At 39.7% G+C, this 21,852-nt stretch overlaps 1 protein-coding gene across 2 annotated transcripts; it reads right to left on the bottom strand.

Moving 5' to 3' along the window:
- Window positions 1-1,145: 1,145 nt before the first annotated feature.
- SLC25A17 (solute carrier family 25 member 17) lies at window positions 1,146-20,692 on the bottom strand. Of its 2 annotated transcripts, none has more exons than XM_030452010.1 (9): window positions 20,526-20,692; window positions 15,380-15,440; window positions 14,390-14,456; window positions 11,318-11,469; window positions 8,922-9,038; window positions 8,091-8,236; window positions 6,145-6,240; window positions 2,197-2,279; window positions 1,146-1,754 (listed from the first exon to the last, which is right to left on the bottom strand). In XM_030452010.1, the coding sequence occupies exons 1-9, from the start codon at window positions 20,673-20,675 to the stop codon at window positions 1,607-1,609; spliced, it is 1,020 nt and encodes a 339-aa protein (XP_030307870.1). In that variant the 5' UTR covers window positions 20,676-20,692; the 3' UTR covers window positions 1,146-1,606. The 2 variants fall into 2 exon arrangements, with proteins under 2 accessions (XP_030307870.1, XP_030307879.1); XM_030452019.1 differs by having other exon boundaries at window positions 1,146-1,498.
- Between the last annotated feature and the right edge of the window lie 1,160 nt (window positions 20,693-21,852).

The raw sequence follows: 21,852 nt of genomic DNA, 5'->3' as shown, positions 1-21,852 counted from the left end.
CCACACAGATTTCAGCCAAAGTGGAAGCTTTGCTTTTCTCACAACAATTACGACAGCAGAAATTTCAAAGTGAAGTAGCTTATGAAGAGCCCTGCCACTGATTACAAACCTATTAAAAACACCAAATACAGCAGATTATCTTTCCCGTGGTTAACTCATTTTAGTAAGAATATTTTTACTGACTGTGGTTGCTTCTTTTCTGATTGTGAGGTCTACAGTCTTTCATTACATTTCATGTCACCTGTCAAATTACAGCTCATTATATGCTTTTTCATTCTTGTCATATGTAAATCCCATTTACACTGAAAAGCATCCGGCACTGAATGAGAAGTACTTTTTTTGTATACAGATATACCCAATACTCTAAAAAGAAGCAATCGGTGTAAAGGTTTTTATTCTTTTGTATAAGACAGCATTATCTGCAGAATTCATTCCAATTTCATACTAAGAATGGACTCAATTAAAGGGTGTTACTTAATAAGTCAGCAACATATTTCCTGCAACACTTCATTCTTCCCCCAGACATTCTTGTCGTTAAACTACCATGAAATTTCTCAGTACTTCAAATATAAAAGTATACTTCAGAACAATCCTACTTCAAACTTAACAATGGACACAAAAGGATTTGTTTGCATTTTATGGCCTAGGACTATTAAACAAAACTATACAGGAACATATATGCCTACATTAACTCGGAGAGTTACAACATTTATGCTTTATGGTCAAGAAAGGGTCTGGGAAGATCAGTGGAGAAATAATTAAAGGACAATTTGAGATGGAATACCACTTCTGAAGCATAGGGTAATGCTCTCTGCATAAGAACATTGCATGAATTTACATATTCCCACAAGGAACCTGGTTACAGAACTCATGTATTTCCATTCAGCAAGTCCATTTTCTTGAAGCAGCCTGGGGTACTCACCCTGAAAAAGCAAGAAGTTATGTTCCTCCTGTCTAGCCAGTAATTGGCTAGACAAAAAAATTCAAGATTCTAAATAAGGGGACTCAAGAAGACAGCATGCCTACTGACTGGTCAGGTATGTTCTAGCAGTTCAGAAATCTCACCACCAGGTATTTGGGGCAATGTACTGTCATTCTATGCCACAAATACACTTGAAGTTAAAAGAAAACTATGTCAAAACTCGTGTTCTTTTTGAATTATTTTAATGAACCAAATATGAAGTGATATAAACACAAGTCAAGAAAAAACATAAAATCAGCCCCACCAGCTGCTGACTGAAGCTAAAGATAGAAGAATAGTTGAGGATGATTTGGAGAAAAAAAAGAAAGCATAGTGAAAGATTGGCATTCTTGACAAGAATGTCAACAAAATCCTATAGTAGTTAAAATTTCATGTCAAGTGCTTAAATAAGGTCTCTACTTTGTTTCGTAACACAGCAAGTCCACAGAATAGTAGGGAATGGCTATCCCTGAATTCATGGCAACAGGTCCAATAGAGTGTATTCCAAATTTCCCCAAACAATGGAGATGGAGGTGGCTAAAAGGAAAGAGAAACAGAGAAAGTGAGGACCCTTTGTTACCCAGTCTGGTCTCAGAAACGGAATGTGTTTTCTAGACCCCATAATCTTTGGCATAGGTTCCTTTTTCAATGTCTGCGTGAATGCTTTAATCCCATGACTGTGAAGGTTGCTGCTGTCAGTTTCTCATACACCAGAAACATAAGAGCAGCCGTAAGGACTGTCTGCAAAAGCTTTGCTTCAAGGCCTTTGTAGAGTCCCATTAATCCAAAACGCCTAGGAGGGGAAAAAAAAACCCAAAGAAAATAAGTATAAATAGCCTTCTGAAAGTAAGTCAGTACACTACAAAGAAGAATATCAAAATTTAATTACAACTGTAAGAATTTTTCTTTATCTCTTAATTGCCAGCTATTTTAAATAATATAAAGAAAAAAATCTGCAGAAAATTAGGTCTTTTGTGTAAGGAACTCGCTGCTTTTCAAGACAAGTGGTGAATGAACTGGTATCCACAGATATCCTTTATACTACTTACTGTACAGATATTTAAGATAATTTAGTTTTGCATACTCGTTCTGCAACTTATTGCAAAACCAGATTGACTCAAACAGCAAGTTAAGGGAGGCAAAAAGAAACAGAAGTCAGGTCCTGCAACATTTTCAACATATTAGCAATACTCAAGTCTTCATTATCATGTTAGACAAAAAAATGGAAAACTCACCTCACTCTCTGCTGAAGAAGATAAAGAACATTCCTAAGACTGCCTAGTGTTCGGTTCTCTGGGTTCAATCTGTGGCGTCCAAACTGAAAAGAAAGGAAGAGCATTTTGTTGTGCTATTTCCCCATAGTGCTAGGCAGAGAACACAACACATGCACAAAATCTGGAGAGCCTATCTTAAACCCCTTTTGATATTTTCCAGGCTATACTCACCCATAAATGAAGAACTGAGGCCAAAGCTCACATTTTTGAACTTGACACAGCAAGCTTTAAAATGGTGTGTGCACTACAGTAATCGGGTCTGGGTTTAAGACAGATTCTAAGAGAATGTAACACATGGCCATATTTGATCTCTTTCAGTTGCTCTGGAGGAAATAGTTTTCAAGATTCCAAAAGCATAATTTGTTGAGTATTAGTAGGGAAATGACATTCAAAACAAGTTCCTTGTGGCTAGCACAGTTTTCATTTAACAAAGATCCCAAGCCTCATGCATCTGTAAACCATTATAACATTGAGATTGCACAGCTGAAACAAAAATTTATCTGCACAGCAATAGTCTTGAAGCAAAAAACCTTTACATGTGAACTGCTGGGGAAGACTCCAAAATTGTTTGATCCATCCACCTAGCCTAAATAATACTTCTCTTTTACTCAATGAACTTGCTTATCCCCAGCTGTGTTTCAGTGTATAGGATAGCTGCTGCTGTTGTTTTATATCAGAGTTAAACTAGTAACTTCAGCAGCTCCTTTTCTGGCATTCATTGATACCCTTACCTGATACAGGTCAACAATATGTCAGCAGACTGTAACTATGAATTATTAACACACAAGGTTTCCCCCTTTTGTTATTGTAACAAGGTAGCCAAACAGCTTTTGAAGCCTGTATTATACTTCTGTGCTAAGGAAGGTGAACTTGGGCTACTGCCAGCGGATGAGTTTCTCCCATAAGGTACTCAGGCCAGTGCTACTTCTTAGGCACGGGAAGTTACAATTGAGGGTAGGTAGAGTGTGCATGTAGATTTAGGCAGATTCAGAAATTACAAGAAAACACCAGGATGACACAGGTGCCTTTGCAATATGTCTTAAGCTCAGATGGACACAGCTGCATCAGAATGCTACTGGAAGATTTCCCAAAAGGTACCAGCATTCTCTACACTAGAGGAAACAGGTTTGAGTTTTAAAGACAACTTTTTCACCCATGATCACCAAGAACATTAAAGTATTGGTATTTCTCCAGAGGTAAATTTAATTTATTTACTGTTTACCAACACATAGGCTAAAGAACAGTTTCACTGCATAATGAGTAACACCATATTCCTAATGCCTGAAAAGGAGACAGACATACCTCAAGCTAAGGCTGGAATCTGCTTGCCACTATCAATTAGACAGTTCATTATAATAATGTTCATTATATGGAAGCAAGAACACTTTGCCAAAAAGTTGAATGCAAAGGTGTGGAGCCTTCATTGCAGTGAAGCCTAACAACTTTCAAACAATAGTAAATTTTTAAAGGCTTAAGGTCAAAAATCCTCCTGTTCTATCTTTGATGATAGAACTTAATTTTGATGTGTAAGTTTTTATGAATTATATCAAGCTTGTATTAGCTTGTGCATAAGTCTGCAAAAACTGTTTCAGAAAAACTACATAACTATACGACCAACTATACTCAATGTTATTTCTGAAAATACTAAACCTTGATCCATAACTTTTTCCTTAACATCACTTAGTCAGTGTAACAAACACTTCATCAAATGTAACTGCTGGCTTCAGATTAGAAAACACACTACAAAGTAGTGCAAGCTTGAACTGGACAGGGCAGATACCACAGATGGATGTTTCCACTGCTCTCGCCAGAGGGGCTCAGGGTTTCTGGCTCCTGCTTCTAATGGTTACTGGTTCTAAGGACAAAGGGAAAAATGTTGCCCTTAGTGCCTGTAGAACTAGAGACAGGATCTTTGGATTCGCCACGATCACAGGGAGAGGATGGACTGGCACTGAGAAGTAGCATATAGGGCTCTATTGCAGAGCAGGGCACTGTGAGATAAACCCTACCACCACCAGGACACAGAGAGTTAGCTGTGCTGTAACAAAAAGGCAACCCAGCACTGTTCAGGCAAGCCAGCAGTGAACCAGGTGACTTCAGCTGCTGAGAGCAGTAAGCAGCAGCTGGTTAGTACATCAAGCTGGCAGAATAACCTACCAGAGCTGCCCTTGCTTTAAAGAATGATGCTGTCACCAAGAGGCAGAAAAATTTTGATCAAAAAGCTAAAGGGAGACAGACAAAACATGAATGGTCTCCAGATTATAATAGCAACCATGGAAAGGATCGAGGGCTGAAGCTGTTACACTGATGCAGACTCATGGAAACTGCACTGCTGTGCACTCCAACTTCCCTTCCAGTTATCCTTCACATCAGCAGGAAACCCATCACAAATTAAAAACAGACTGATGCTGCTACTTATCCAAACAAAGCTGTATTTGCTTAAATGTCTTTTTGCCTCTGTCACTTCGGTAACAGAAGTCTCTATTACTAGTTTAACTTCTGAGATGTCTCCAAACTGTTACAACAGAAGAGATTGAATTAAGGCACTAACTCATCATTAGTTATGTGCCATTAGTTATGTGCCTTTAGATCATTAAAAGTTAGGAAAACTTCACAAAAGATGACTGCTGACAAAATTACAATGTGGATGACATCTACAATGCAGATGCCATTTTGTGCACCATGAGGGTGGTGAAGCACAAGGATGTGCAGTCACCAGTCTTATCTAGTGTCTTTTCAGGGTTGCAGCAATCACACAGTATTCGCATCCTCTTATTTCAAAATACAGCTCCCAAACTATCTTTTTACACACTATCAAAAATCAAATATATTTAGTCTACTCTAATAAGAAGAAAAACTAAAATAATTACAAAGCTTCCATGAATAGTTGATGAATAGTTAATCTCCAGATGAACAAGTAACACGAAAAATCCATGATTAGACAAGTCTGAAAAGTGACATTCTTTAGATGGAAGACTTGTGTTCAATTACTCACCAAATACTCCAAATTTATACAGCTTTTAGAACATATATAATGGCTTACCACACAGGTAAATTAGGGTTTCAGCTTACTTAGAAAAATAGCACTGTATATCATGTGGAAACATTTATTAACATTTAACTGTTATAAAAAACACCAAGAAACCACTTAAAAAAACAGATGTAAAAGCACAGAAATTAAAGTACAATATGCTTACTTTTGTATGGTTAGGTCTCTTCCCCATCCCATCCCACCCCCAACTTTGTCTTGTCTCAGTATTACAACAGTATTGGTACATATGGGAGGCAGCTACATTGTCCATCATACATAGAAATTGCAAGTCAGGATGAATGAAAGTGTTCCCATTACCACTACAATTAGAGTACAAGACCAGGTCATTGGCCTTGTACATGTGATTAAAGATATCACATATGAGGGAGCTCAGTTTCCCCAGATGAATCATTCTGGCTACTGACAAGGTCAGGACATCATCTGAATAAAGCAGAACTTATGAAAAGAACCTTTTATTCTGATTACCAATCTGGAAGCAAACTGGGTTTTGAGGGTTTAATTTTAACTTCTTGACGCAACTTCTATTTATATCTGAAGAAGGAAATCTACATTTTCTAGAGCCTAAAAGTAGTATGGTGCATCACCTCCAGTGAGATGCTGTACTGATGTACTGTGTTGTCAACCCCACCACCTACTAGAAGCAATGCCAAGTTGCCATCAATAATACCAAGTTCTACTAGAACCTGTCTGTACAAGATCATAGAAGAGAGGCATCCTCCCCAGTGACCTGCGATGTGCAAAAGGAGCTCCCAAAATGACAGATTCATTAATGCAAAGGAAAACAACCCATCTGAACAAGACTTGGCTTATACAGACGAAGTCAGAGGCAGTCACCCTGAAATAAAACTGGTACTTACCCGCAGAATTGACTGTACTGTCTGCAGAGGGTAAGTGAGGGTGGTGGCAACTGCTTTGGCTACTGCACCAATGACAAAAGCATCCAAAGAAGTGAGCTGTTCAACAGAAAAAGAACATATTACTTCCACATAGTACCAAATCAGCCAGTTACCTTTATGTGACTGGGAATTCTGCAGTAGTACCAGCTACTGGGTTATCTAAGTAGCTTTGGCATCAAGTTTTCAATTAAGTCTTCGGGTCTTGTCATTTAAAGAGCTACAGTTCAACCAACTTACTTTCCCACAAATAGCTTATTTGTAATTTCCACCTGCCCACGAGCTTCTGAATTTCTTGCTTTAACCAGGTTACTATAACACAGTGGAGATAAAGCCAGACGACTATATCAATTTAAAGCACTGAGAGTAGACAAAAGGTAAGAAAAGTAGCATTTAAACATACTATCAATTCATAAGCATTTCAGCTTTTGCAATATATTTAAACTAGCAAGTCACACAGCACTTGTGGGAAGGTGACATACTCCTTGAGCATCACTCTATAATCCTGAGATGTAATCACTATGCTACCAGGCAGACTTTTAATCTCAATGAAATAGGCTAAAAAAAACCTCATCCCCTGTTATTTAAACAGACCTGCTGGAAACCATCCCCTCCTCCAAAGCCCACAATGGTCTGCAATGCACCAAAATACATTATTATGGCCCAATTTGAACTGTTAGACTGAAATGCACTGTAATCAGCTTAATCACTGAAAATAAGTAGGTGTGCATATCAAAACAGGCACCCAATTTGCAGCATTTATTTGCAATCAGAAATTTGCACACCTTTAATAAGAAAATCTCACATGCTTAACACAGTCAGGAAAAGATCAAATAGGGGGAAAAAAAAGTATTTTTCCTCTCCACTGATTATAGATAAAGCATGCCCTAATTAAGCTACAACTAAGTAATTTAAGACAAATACAATAAATATAGCAATTAGCCAAATAACAATGCACAGGGAAGCTCAGCTTGTCACTCAAAAAAATTACCCATAACATAACTGCACAGATCCATCAGGCACAAATAAGAGTACTACAGCTGCAGTATTAACTACAAATGGTAAAAACACACAAGCTTCATTTATGATGCAAAATCTCATGTGAAGTTAAGTCACTGTGTCTTGAGGAAAAGCAAGATGGCTTTGCAACATACTGATATGATCTAATGTTTTACTATAGGAAGTTGCATTCTGAAATCACAAATGCACAGTAAAACACTGCAGCTTAAAACATATAGCATGCTATGACATCATCCTAAAATCTTAACACAAATACTTTCTAGTTTGCTAGAACACAAAAGGACCATGAGTTCAGGTGAGATCCTGTGTCTGATATAGAGAAAAAAGAAAAAGAAAAAGAAGGGGGCTACAAAGCAGGGACAGAAAAGTAATTCTGCCTCTGTAGAGAATGGAGGAGGTATGGTTGCAATGCTATATTCTATTTTACTGCCTACCCTTGGAAAAAGGGCTTCAGGTGTTATTAAAATGACACGGTTGAAAACAAACTGGTGATACTTCAAAGACTCAATATACTTGACATACAGGAGAAAGGGTAAAAAAAGTGACTTCAAACCAGTCTGTATACTTAGAAAACAGCTGTATTAGAATTGAAATCTATATTCTAAATCAACACCTGGGAACAAATCTAAGCAAACATGGACGAGAGGTACAGTTTGATTTTTTTACAGAAAAAGGAATTAATCACAGGAGTCTTTTCCCTAGGAACATGAAAGATTCAAGTCTCACTTCACAATCATGCATCATTTTTAGAAGATACACTACATTAAAAAAGCTTCAAGAATACAAGAACCAAAACCAAACCTACACTTCTGAATATGATCAAAAACAGATGTCAAAGAACCTGTCTTATAAAAGAGAATGTCCCTCAGTTGGCTTCAAAACATACTCACTTGCAGCTGCTTTTTCAAAAGCTTCCGTTTAAAGCCTTCATAAAACATGAATTGTATGGCAGGATTGAAGACCAGCAGCAAAGATGGAAAAGTACCATTCCATAAAGCTAAGACTCCTTCATCTCGTATTATCTGATGAAAGGCATCTGAGAAGAAAGGCAGTAAAAAAAAAACATAAAATCTTGAGTACAAAATTCTGACCACAGAAGGTGAGAAAAGTTACACTTAATGCCTAATATTCAAAGTGTACAAAAATCTACATCAGTCTTTTATGGAACTTTTAAAACTTCCATTCTAATCTGTAAGTTAGCGGAAAATCAGCAAAAAAAGAAAGTTCTTGCTCACATCACATGTAAAGAAAGCTTATCTTATCATCAGTACAGATACCTCACTGTTTTCAGTACAAGCTCAAAATTTAACATCAAAATCTTCTAAACAACAATTTTTTCACTTACTTAATTTTAGAAGGAAGACAGCCTGAGCATGAGGCTGACTAAAAGACTAAGGCAAGTGAAGTTTTATTTGCTGATTGTCCAAACTCAAGACTCCCAACTACTACCTCACTGGGCTCACCGCTACTCCAGGGTTTGTATGACAAGACATCTGCCTTTGTAAAAGACATTTTAGTTATGCATAATACAAATTCTTAATTACCATCAGAAATGGCCAAGTCCAGTTTCTTGTAAAACTCAATGACTGCAAAGTTATAGGGAAGCATAGAGATTTCAGGGTGAAACTGGTTACATGAATAAAAGTCTCCATACTTCAAAGTCCTTGATATATTTCATTTCATGAACTTCTCTTTGATTGAAGACAACAGGAGGTGCTTACCTATTATGCCTTTATAATTGGTTGGTACAATGTCTTCATTTCTAAATTTTGCTCCCTGCAGCTTCAGACGTGTGTTTACTACCCAAAGAGGAGTGGTCAATAGGACGTTCACTACACCTTATGTAAAACACAGCACAAAACAAAAACCCAAAAACATTCAGAACCAGAAGATTTGAAATGTTTTCTTATACCCTTTACCCCCAATTCACACATTACAGATATTACCAGAAAGAAGAAGGGGAAAATTAACACAGCATAAAGGCAAAAGTAAACTGGTAATTTGTGATAAGCTACTTCAGGTATATATCCAGACACAAAGCTCCACCGTGAATTAGCTGTCAGCGGACTCCATGCAGTGGGAGGGCTTTTCTGCTACTCTTCCCCACGACTAAACGAAAAAAAGACAACCAAAAAAAACCACTGATCAACAAAACACATCAAATATGAATGCACTGAAGGAATCTGAAGTGAACTTGTTCATCTGCTGCATACTACACCACACTGCAGCACAAGCTACTCTATTTTATGCTCTACTTACTCCAAGATGACGTGCTGCCTGCCTACTTTCAGAAGGACACATGAAGTGGCAAGCTTAGAAGGATTTTTTTATGAGAGCAAAATACGAATGCAAGCAGCTTGACCTAAAGAGAGCACCTACAGTGCCAAAAGAATGAGAACACCTAGTTTCTAGATTCACTAAGTTCGCTTAGGGTAGAAAACACAGGATTCTGCAATATTTTAAGAAAGGCTCAGAAGCAACAAGAGATTACACATGATAACAAACCTCAACAGTAAAGTTCGAAAGATATCAGGAAGTAGGATGGGGGAGGAGAAACAGAAATCCATAAGGCTGCAATAAAGAAGTGTTGCAAAGTACATTTCTGAACTAACACAGAAAACGGTTAAGTGACATTGCTTCTGACATGGCCTGGTACAGGTCTCTTCTTTTAAGTAATGACTGACGCAGTTACTTTGAAGTAACTATGTACAAGACAAGGTTCTGATCTTTCTTATCAATACTTCTGCATCACAGAAATTAGCAATTGCTTCTACAGCGGTTGCTTTGGTAGGAGTCTGAATAACAGACTGAATTGTTGCATTATATCAAGATGGACACAGTCTTAATATATTAAGGACAATACATCCGAAAAAGATGAAACTTTACAACCTACATTGTGCCTGTTCTTTTTATTGGCCTTTAGAAGGGTTCAGGAAAGCAGAATATAAATGTATAAGTATTCAGTATCACCCATAATGACTACAATCAGCTCTGAAAAAAAAGTTTTGAGCAAAATCAAGCACTAGAAAAGGCAAGTCATATTACTCTCTCTTAACCAAATTGATTATATTACGAAGCAACAGCTTAGAGCACAATATACTTACAATTTTTCATCCATACTCAGACACAGGAGAAAAAACTTTATTTTACAGACCAGCAAGGTAATTTTTAAGAACACATTTTTCTGATCTGTATTTTCTACCAGTAGGAGGAATAAGAGATGGTAAGGAGGATTAGCAAACACCCAAATGGAATTTTTTACTTATACCAGGTATTATTCCATTATAAGGATATAAACTATATACACTGAAGAAATACTTTAACTGACAAGCTATTACCCCAATTCCTGTAAGCTTTTGTTCCAGAATGTAATTATAATAAAGTTTCTCCCATGGTAAAGCCAACCTTACTTTCCCCCAACTATTCAGCTATTGACTGTGTCTACTCATTGGAAGTACAAGAAACTAAGAAGTAGTAAACAACATTCCCTCTCCTCTCAAACACCACAGGTCTTTTTTTGGTTTTGTCTGCAGATTTTTTAAAAACCAGTTTGTTCCAGTGTGGTTGCATGAGCAATTGTTCTTGTAGAATAGTACAGGCAACCACAGGCACAAAGTGATAAGTTCTCACACTGGATTTTCTAGAAAAACCACTGGTGTCATCATCCCTTCAAAGAAGACACTGTAACATCCAGATGACAGGAAGGGGTGAGAGAGAACATACTTGCACGGATCTAGGGACTTACTGTCACTTTCAGATGACATTCCAAAAACATGGCTGAAAACTGACACATAGTTAACAGCTCTTACTTACCTTAATCAAAAATATTTCAGAATTGGCATATATCTTCCTTTTGAAAAAACAAATATCACCGCTCGCTGCCACATGCATTCAACATCTAAAAGATGATATCATGGTAAACAATACACCAGACACGAATAAAATTCTAGGCTCTCACAGCACTGTGCTGTGTGCCAACATTGACAATGAAGCAGGCCTGCATATGGTGGGAGATATAAGTACTCTATGTGACCTCCAATGGGCTTTTCTGTAAGAAAAATATTACACAGAATATTCTAAAAATACATTTTTAATGTAATTGAGATTTAAGTATTACCTGCAACAACCCCAAGAACCAAGTCTTTTCCAGTGGTTGATTGCTGACCTTTGACCCAGAGAGTTTTAAGACTATTAAAAGTATAAAAATAAACAAAATTGGAGCAACAAAGGCTGGAGATAACAGGAAACCATCCTCGGTATGGTGCCAACCTAATGGAGAGGAAAAAGTCATGGTAAGGAATCAGCAAAGTATTAATGTGATCTGGTTGATTTTACAGACATTCCAGGAGATACAATACTCAGTACTGCAGATAATATCAACTAGATAAGTCTTTATTATTCATGGTAACAAATCATACCATACCAAACTCCTACCACTAGAAAAATAACATACTTATAAATATAAACTATAGTAATCAGGATTAATTTCATTGAAAAGGAGATGCAGAGGTACAATGTATTTACAATGAGAAGCTTGGGGCCTATTCAGTCCAGAAGTGAGTATCAGCACCATATTTACTCTCTACCAACAGCCAGTGATGAACTACAAACACTGAGGGGGTAAAAACATCTGAAGCACAGACCAATACAGGCAGTACAAACCATATATTAAGACATACCAAGGCACAGGCAGGATTTTCCTTTTTGTTGAGAAACAGAGTCATCAGTCCAATACAAAAGGTAATACACCTCAATAAAGAGATGCTTATATCTCCAAGGAAACAAAGCAATGCTTAACACAGATGTTCTGGGTTTTTTTCCCAGCTACCACTTCAATATGAAACAACGTTAATAAAAAAACAAACCACCTAGAGCAAGGAAATAAAAAAATATATCTGTCTGGCTTAGAATTTAAAGATGGAAGACTAGTTAGCAAAATTAATATACTCCAGCAAGGAGAGTCTTCCAAAGGATGCAATATCTCATGCCAAAGGGCATGAGATAAACAGGTCAGAGGAATTCCTAATAAAAGCCTTGCAATGAAGTCTACAGTAAATCAGTCTGGTAAGTGAGAAAAATACCTATTTAAAGTTCATTAGCTTAAATACAGATGGCAAACTGAATACCCTCTTATGATTCATAGCTATCTTATTTTGCAGGTGTTGTAAATAATTTACATTGTTCGTATATCACCTAAATCTGTCTTGATTTAAGAATGATTTCATGATAGCTGACTAACAAGGCTCCTTTCTCTGACATGCCTGAGGAGCATGTAAAACAGGGACTCCTCAACAACTGCCATATATCCCCAACATGTTCTAAAATATATCCACAAAAAGAAAATATGTGCCTTCACTGAAGCTGCACAGGTCAGATAGAGAACTGGTATCATCTTAAAAGTATAAGAAAACTCACTGACCAGCAGTAATTACGGAGGCTCTATAGTATTCAATAAAATACTGGGAATATACAGGATATAAGGATCCCCAAGAAGGATACAGTAAAAGGCACAAGGCTGGTAAATTCATCATCTGATTGTTCTTAGAAAGCATACGCTAGGTTTTCATCTCAGATGTAACAAGTATTTCTCCTTCCCATGTAGCTGGGAATACACCACATTGTAGGGACTGTTTATGAAGTTACTGGCTTAGCTAACAAAACAGCTACAATTACAAATTAACTAACTATAGAGCTAATCACAAGAAAAATTAAAATGATCTTTAAAGAACAAAAAAATTCCCCACCCCTTGGGGACCATAACAGAGAGTGCTAGTTTGGCTTTGCTTAATTTATTGAAAATCATCATCAGAAATTCTTAAATGAAACATCTTAGAGTACAAAACAGGAAACTATGACAAAAGACATGAGTTTATTTTAATGACTTATGTTGTCAATGTTAGCATCTGTAATTCCCATACAAATCCTCCTGCACACAAAAAAACCCTAAGTTTTTGTTCCAAACTGCAACCTTGAGTACTGTGTACACCAATAAATACTTTTCATAACACCTGGAAAAGGATTAAAGAGCAGGGAATACAGTAAAGGTTTCTGTAGGAAGTCCATTAGCTAAATCTATTTTCTTTATGGTACATCCAGATGAGAAAAGCAGTCTCAACAGAAGTGTACTATGAGCCCAGACTCTACAAACTAATGTGAACTAAATGTTTATGATCTCATATCACAGATTTCAGATTTCTTGTGGGGTTTTGGTGTTTAGGGTTTGTTTTTTTTTTAATTCCAGACATCTCTAAAACTAGTATCATTGCTTAGTCAGGCCCTGCCAATACCTTTGGAAGAAACAATGTTTACCTCTTGCCAGAATTACTGATTTTTCTGTTTCAGAAGGCAAGTGGGATGACCACTTTTGCAGTTTCTCCGTTTCATTTAACCTCCTAACTTTTCTTTTTTTTCCTTTTTTTTGATACCCCTATGAAATAAACGTAATATGGGAATGAGAACAAAACATATTGCCAACTGACTGAGAAGTAGTCATGCATACAACTGCCCGCTGCTCAAGTTCAAAGACAGCAAAACATCACTGGCCAAGCTAAACTTTTATCAACATTAATATCCTGAAAGCTCTGGTTTGTGTAAGTGTTCCAGGGATTCACTTAGGAAAATACCTGTAAAAAGGACACACACGTAACATTTCCTCAGCCATCTCAGCTTAGCCTGCGTGGCAGATAAAGCACAGCATTGCTGAGAGTTAGCTGCTTTTAGTTAAATCTTCCATCTCGCAAGCACCAGGACTTACTTGTTTGCTTCCAAATGAAAAAAACTTCCAACTAGGAAACATGTCTCAATTCTCCTGCTAAAGTGGCTCAACTGCCCAAGAGTTTCATCTTGGTTATGAGAAATGGACACACCCAAGAGACCAATCTGGTTTATCAGGTACCTGAAGGCACATTTGTGTACAAACCTGCATTTCTGAGGAGCCACAACTACCTCCTTAATGGAAGCAGTTACATCACTGAACAACTTGATTGCATAAGGTGCTCAAGAATGTTAATCAGAATTAGCTCAAGATGAACACATAAGATTACGTAAATCACATCACACTTATATGAAGACATTTCAATACACAGTAAGAATCTGTCTACGCGGGCTATTATTCCACTTAAACAGCAAATTCAAATTAGTTTTAGAGTTTGCCTACATGAAGACAAGAGGAAAATTAGTATATACTCACAGGCCTTCTTCTTTGATTATTTCCAATAGGACTGCTGGTGTTGTCTTAGACTTTCGCTTCTCATCAACTGGAAAACAGAAGAAACAAACTTTTAGATTATTTTGATGTTTAGCACTCATTTCCAGCTCTTTATCCCTCCTATTCTGAACATATGCCAGAATACCACGTCTCCTCTGCTTCACAGAACATAAGACATTCCCTACTTCTGCAGCAATTCCAGAAGGCATCTCCTTATTTTTTTTTTTGCTAGGTAGGGCTAATTCTGTTTTTTATTCTTCACCAGCCTAGCAGGTTATGTAGGGCATCAGAGTATCTGCAGCTGCCAATTCCTAACCATGACCTGTAAAATGAACTGAAGGTAAGAAATTAGAACTGGGCCTAGCTGCTCTCAAAATTGTACCTTGGACTCCAGACTAGCACCACTAGCAGAGCCTTAGCAAAGCACCATCTCCTCCTGCATTGAAAGCAGCTCAAGAGCTGATGTGCTTTAGTCACAGTGCTAAAATCCTTGATAATTCTGTAACTTTTGACTGAGAGCATTAGAACAACAAAGTTGATATTCCTGCTCCCAGTTCTAACCCTTCTCTCTTTAAACCACTTTCAGAAAAAAACTCAAGATTAGCTTTTCATGATACCGCCCGTGCATATTGAAGTGTTCTCAGCAGCCAAAAGCAGCTGCACACAAAAGTAATCCTGTGTAATCTCACATATTTTATTCTTCTTTTTTGGTCTTAGATAACTACTTAAAAGCCATGTCTGGACATACATCACACAGCCTTTTCAGCTAATTAAAAGGTTGCCCAGTACTTTCAAAAGGGAGAACTACCTTCAGCTGGAAAACCTGTGTTAGTGATTACATTGTGCTACTGTTACACACATAAGATTCTTCTTCATGCAAGCTACATCCCCTTACAACCACCCTTACAATTTCCCAATAGAAAATTAACAGAAACTAGAGTTTGTACTAAGAAATTAGAGCTTGACACTTACCCTGAAGTCTAAGCCTAGCTGTATCCAAAGGAAAAAACACAGTCATTGCAGTCATACTGCCCTGAAAAACAAAATAAAACTGGCTGTATAGTCTATCAGTTGCTTGTATAGGTGTCTGTCAAGACTCTACTCTTCTTAGCCCTTCACTTCTCACCCAGAAACCACTGTAATGAATAAGTTTAAAATGGGGATAAACTCCATATATGTCTTTTTGATATGTATGTCATGTCTTTCACATGTCTTTTTTGGTCCCACACTTAAGAAACAAGGCTTTTTTCTCATGTATTAGAGCAAGATAAAACCATTAGAAGCCTTTTGACAACAGAGAAAGCTTTTGGAGTCTTGAGAGCTGGTAGAGTGGGTTATCAGGAGAAAGCCTTACTGCACTTTATCTCCCATTAGCCTCAGCACCCAATTTCTGCTTTAAAAAAGAAAAAAAGAAAAAAAAAACAAAACAAAAAGGAAAAATATGACACAAGCAACCACCCTGTTACAATTACCTTGTTTTGACTCAAGAAAAAACCAAAAACAAACAACACCACCTTTTAGTCAATTAAAAACTGACAATACAAGTTTTTCAGGACTTAATTTATATTGTACTAGATTTCACAGAATCACAGAATGTTTAGGTTGGAAGAGACCTCCAAGATCATCCAGTCCAACCTTGACTAACACCACAGTCAGCTACTAACCCATGTCCTTAAGGACCAGGTCCAAATGCCTTTTAAATGCCTCCAGGGATGGTGACTCCACCACTGTCCTGGGCAGGCCATTCCAATGCCTTTCAATTTAGGCAATAAAGATCAACCAACCAAGACAACCCCCATGGCATCAAAAATATGATGAATTAAATCACTACCTAGATGTCACCAGATTCACTTTCTGTGAATCCAACATTCTCTCTCTTCATTTCCCATGCAATCCAACCATTAAAGTCTCCAAATGGAATAGCCAGCACCCATAAATACTGTATTTGCAAATGGCCTTATCTTCCACACAGGAAGATACATACATCTTCCTTGTCTCCCCATTATCCAGTACTGTAGCATTAGAGCACAGCTTCTGGGAAAGATACCTAACTCAAAAAGCTCCTGGCTTGCTGCAAACCTCTTAACACTCCATGGCAATATAAAATGCATTAAGTGGCTGCTCAAGCTGTGGCACTCTTCTGTTACTAACCACGCAAACTGTTTAAATGGTGGAAAAGTCTGGGATACCCCAAAGCAGAAGAGCAATGTTATGCCATACATTGAAGTGAGCTTTGCCCTGGGGGACACTCCAGCTCCTAAGCAGGTTTCTTGGACCCATCTGTATAACCAGCAACTCAGGATTATTTTTCAGGTGGTGTTTCCCCATTTAGACAGCTCTTGGTGAAAATCTTAACAAGATACGAGTTTCTCCAGTTTTCATAACACCAGGCCGCAGATGAGAGGAAACACTTGGCCATAATTACCTAGTTATTTTAGCCCATTTAGTTTGTGCTCTTGTCAAAAGGACTGGTTCTGTTCTCCCATGTACTTGTCCCATGCCTGCTCATTCTTGGTACTTAAGAATGTACACACCTGGACAGCAAGTAGGATTAATAAACACATCAGAGTGAAAACTTAGAAAAAAGAAATTTCAGTTAGAAGGCCACTACTAACACACAAAAAAGTGCCACAGAGGTAAAATTTACCTCCTAATGACAGCTGCATTACACTAACTCTGAAGGCAACCTCAAAACATAACACAGGGACGTGCACAGAGAAGGCACACAACTGCAGTCACTGCAAATTCCAGCCTTTTCCTGCTCAATTTATCCTGCCTCCATCCTCCCAAAGTGAAACTTATCCTGAATCCCACTCTCAGTGCAATCCACCATACAGCAACACAAACACTTGCACTCAAAACCAGCAAAGAGGAACAAGAAATTTATTTGGGTAGCAGCACACAGGTCAAAGGAGTGGACACATGGTACAGAACAGAGTACTTCAGTTGGACCTACAATGATCATCTAATCCAAATGCTTGACCCACTCTGTTTAAGGATAATAATAAAGCATGTTATTAAGGGCACTGTCCAAATGACTTGTAAACACTGGCAGGCTTAGGACATCAAGCACAGCTCTAGGGAGTTTGGTCCAGTGTTTGACCACCCCCTTGGTAAAGAAGCGCTTCCTAACATCCTCCCCTGGCACAATTTTGAACCATTCCAACACTGTCGGCCTTACAGGTTTCTTAAAACTTGCTTAAAATATGTATGAAACTATAGCTAAACAAAATGCCATGAATTAAAGCAGTTGATCTGATTACTGCCAATAAAAGATTCTGTATCCTCTCCACTCCTGCTACATTGAGGGAAATAAACTCAGAAAAGCATTTATTTTCTCTTAGGTTTATACACAGAACAACTAAACTACAGCGTGAGGAGACTGCCAGGAGCATCACATGAAGGAAACAGGATTTCATGGGTTGAAGTAAGGGAAATAAAAGGGATGAGCAGGACCTGCTCTTTCCACCGAAACAAAAACTCTTGAGATGGGCTCAGATTCCTCACTGAATCATACTTGGTACCAGCAGGGAAGGTAACCCCTGTCACTGATTGCAGGAAAACATGCCAAAATGTATGATCCTGTACTGATGAAAGGGTGTGGCTTCATTGTCTGCTTTCCCACCACCTCCCTGTTGATGCTGAATCCCAGCAGTTGCCAAGTCAAGTCATGGTATTGCTTACTGATAACCAGGACAGGTACAAACCAGCTTGAGCAATCCCAGCTCTTGGTCAACTGTATTTGCATCCCTGCATCCCCCATACTGGTGGTGTAACTTTCCAGACACCTACACGATGTTGCAGACAAGGAAACTAATCTGGGTGGAAAAAAAAAAGAATTCCACTGGGCTTTTTTTCAGTCAGATCAGCTCACTGTTCACCTGTAGCACCACACAGACTGTGCAGTAGACAAGAGGTGGCAGTAAGTGGCCAGACCAAGTGGCCTGAGGTAACCGCTTCCATGAAGATGCTGCCAAAAAGAGGTGTGTAGAACCCCAGCCTAAACCAAACAGATTATGTTTGATACTGAATGTTGGCTGACAACAAAGCTGCTTGACTGCTGCTATAGCACTATGAAGGTCCTAGTCCTACAGCTTTTGGAACAGGAAGGTTACTTTATAGCCATATGCAGAGAAAGAATATTTATATAATTCAGTTAAAGTTCACAGAAAATCAGCATTCATACTTGGTGCTGCTCAGAAAACTACCCATGAACATAAATCATCACATTGTGATTTGACATGTTCTTCTGACTCATTACCTCAGCACAGTTCTGTGGTTCTGTGGGTTGTTTTATTTTTTTTTTAGTTCTTGCATCTGCATGCTCTATAACAATTTAAACCAACAGTGAGACAATATCAGAACAGTAAGTAGCCATGTCAAAGATCTTGCCAAAATTTATGTATTACAGCAGCAAACAGAAATCTCCAATAGCTCCAAAGAGTTAGGTTTTCCATCACAGCAATATTATTGAAGTGGAAATATAAGCTTCTTTTAAATACAATAAGGAATTTCTGTTAATTAATACCACCAAGAGACTTAAGATACCACTTTATCACATGTTTTAAGTTTGTGACTGGGTTTATAAGTTTGGTTCATGCCATAAACTTTGTCCAGGAGCTCAGCATGAATATACACATCTGTATATGAGAGTGAGACAGCTAACACCGAGGGCTAGACAGTAATACCAGCTTCTGCACAAGCCAGAAAAAGGAGGGCAAGCAGTATTTCAATGAGATAATTTGAGAGTTCCAGGTCTTGAGTGTGGAAATAAAATCCCCATTGCCTTTCATGCTCAAATAGGCAGACTTAAAAGATTTTAAAGAGCAGACAAGAGTCCCATGTTTATTTATGATATAGACAAAACAATCCTTAGTCTTTTTTTTATCTTTTAGAATCAGTCTTTATTGTTCAGTAACATTCAATGACTTTCATCCTCTTTGAGACATTGTGAGTTATTTTAGGGGTTCAAATTAGAACAGGAAGCTTTGCCAGAATGGTAGATCAAAAACTGCAAAAATATTTATTTAGGTGTTCTTGCCAGTCTGGAATAATGGGAGTAAAGCTGCATCAACTTGCTTGAAACCCATTAACATGTCTTATCCAAGATGGTACAAGCTACCTCTAGGTGTGCTACACTTGTTTCATGTTGTGATTAACACCTTATCCTTCAGGACTTGTGTTTTAAAGACAAACGCAGAATTCTGATGCTTAGCACAACTCTAAGGCTCATAGAATCATTTTGAACTAAAAAGACCTTTAAGATCACCTCCAGCCATTAACCCAGCACAGCCAACTCCACCACTAAACCATGTTCCTAAGCACCACATGCACACTGTTTTTAATTACCTCCAGGGATGGTGACTGGGCAGCCTGCTGCAACACCTGACAACCCTTTCAGTAAAGAATTTGGCAGCATTTTCCCTCTGCCCCAACTTCTGTGAGGCTTAATAGAATCATGTAATGTCTTTGGTTGGAAGAGACCTTCAAGATCATCCAGTCCAACCTTTGACCGACACTGTAAGCTCACCACCAAAACATGTTCCTAAGGACCGGGTCCACAACATTTTCATCGTTACCTTGATGCCCAACTTCACACGCTTACAGCCCCACTTCCTGAGGGCGCAGCTCTTGTTGGGCTACGAGGAAGCTCCAGGACGACAGACACACAGCCTCCAGTTTTCTCCAATCCTACACCCAAAACTAATGACAAGCCAAAGGCAGTCTTTGCTCGCACAGGATGGGTGGCGGGTCTGAGACAGGGAGTCTCTCACCCCACACCCTCTCCCTTCGTGACCGAGAAAGGTTTGGGCATACCGGGAGCGGGGTCGCCACTCAGCCCCCTCTCTACCCCCGGCCAGGCCACCCCGGGCCCTGCTGCACTCATCCTCCCGCCCTGCCCTGGGACCCCCTCAGACGAGGCCCCTCGGCCAAACAAAGGCTCACGGAGGCCCGCGGCCTCCTCAGTGCCCCCCACCAGGCCCGCTCACCCCCGCAGCCCCACCACCGGCCGCCACCGAGAAGCCCCCTCCTGCCCCCCCAGCCTCCCTCCTTTCCCCTCAACCCGGCACCGCCCCCAAAGGCTGCGCGCTTTGAAGCCCTGACCCGTTCCGCTCACCACAGCCCCGGACACGGCGTGCACCAGGCTCTCGTAGGAGACGATGGAAGACATCGCCGCGGCTCTAGCGGGCTCCGCCGCCGGCCTGCCCGACTGCACGGCGGTACCGGCGAGGTCCCGGTTAGCGGCGACTGCCCCGACCCGCGCCATGGCGACCGCCCCCTCCGTCACGTGGCGCCTCACCTCGCCCCTCCACCGCCCGCCCACCCCGCCACAGGCGGGAACCGCGCATGCGCAATGCCGTTCGCAGCCGCTATGGGGGTGCTGACCCCGGGGTTGTGTTGGGAGGGAGCGGGGTGGGTTCCTCCGTGAGGGCATAGTGACACAGAACACCGGTGATTCCCCCCCACGAGAAGGGGCGGAGGGACAGGTCGGGTAAGCGGGGAGGTCTAGCACGGAGCTGTAAGAACCACTGAATCGCTTTGGCTGGAAAAGACCTTTCAGGTCATCAAGTCCGTCTCTTGTCACCTCGCACCTCTACACCATGTCCTTGAGCGCCACATCCACGCGGCTTCTAAATACCCCCAGGCAGGGACGATAACTACAGCACTTCCCTAGGCAGCCTCTTCCGGTGACTGTCAGCCCTTTCAGTGAAGAAAATTTTACCTGATATCCCACCTAAACCTCCCCTGGCACAATTTGAGACCATTTCCTCTCCCTCCATCGCTCATTACCTTGGAGAAGAGACTGATCCCCACCTCGCTACAGCGGCTGCAGAGAGCAAGAGGAGAGCAAGCCCGGGGGACATGGCCTTAGTGGAAACCCGGGGCAATGAAAAGCTGTTAATTTGGGATAGTGGGTCTGAAGTGTTTTGTCTATCTAGTCGTGTACTTTTTCCTCCACACTGAGTAGGCCTCACCTCACTGAATCACAGAGTAATTGCTGTGGCTTTAAGAAAAATACAGACTGAGGGTAGAGGCTGGGAATATTGAGGAAATCCATTGTTCATTCCTGTGAAAGTACAATAATACTTTTTCCGTCCACCATGTTTCTCTAAGATTTAACATAAGCATTTAATTAAGAGAGGAGACAATATTTAACATTCTTTTCTAACTTCAGCCCCTTTCCAGTATCTTTAAAATAACACTTTTTCAAGCCAATCATTTATTAGTTCCTGTGCCATAGGGACAGACCAAGCTTGTTGCTTCTTCCAACTATTTTGTTTGTGCCTTTTCCCTGTCCCTAAACCCTTTCTTAATCCTCCTCTGCCTTCACAGCTGAGAGGCAGCCCAGTGCCTGCAGCCACTACAAACAACATCTCCAGGCTTCTCCGTCCTTTTGGTAGCTGGGGGTGGAATGACAAGTGCTACAAAGACAGGACAGGACC

The sequence above is a fragment of the Calypte anna genome, chromosome 1 (genome assembly GCF_003957555.1).
Source record: "Calypte anna isolate BGI_N300 chromosome 1, bCalAnn1_v1.p, whole genome shotgun sequence".
NCBI lineage: Eukaryota > Metazoa > Chordata > Aves > Apodiformes > Trochilidae > Calypte > Calypte anna.
The sequence above is the reverse complement of the archived record's forward strand: the minus strand, read 5'-3'. Positions and strand labels throughout refer to the sequence as shown.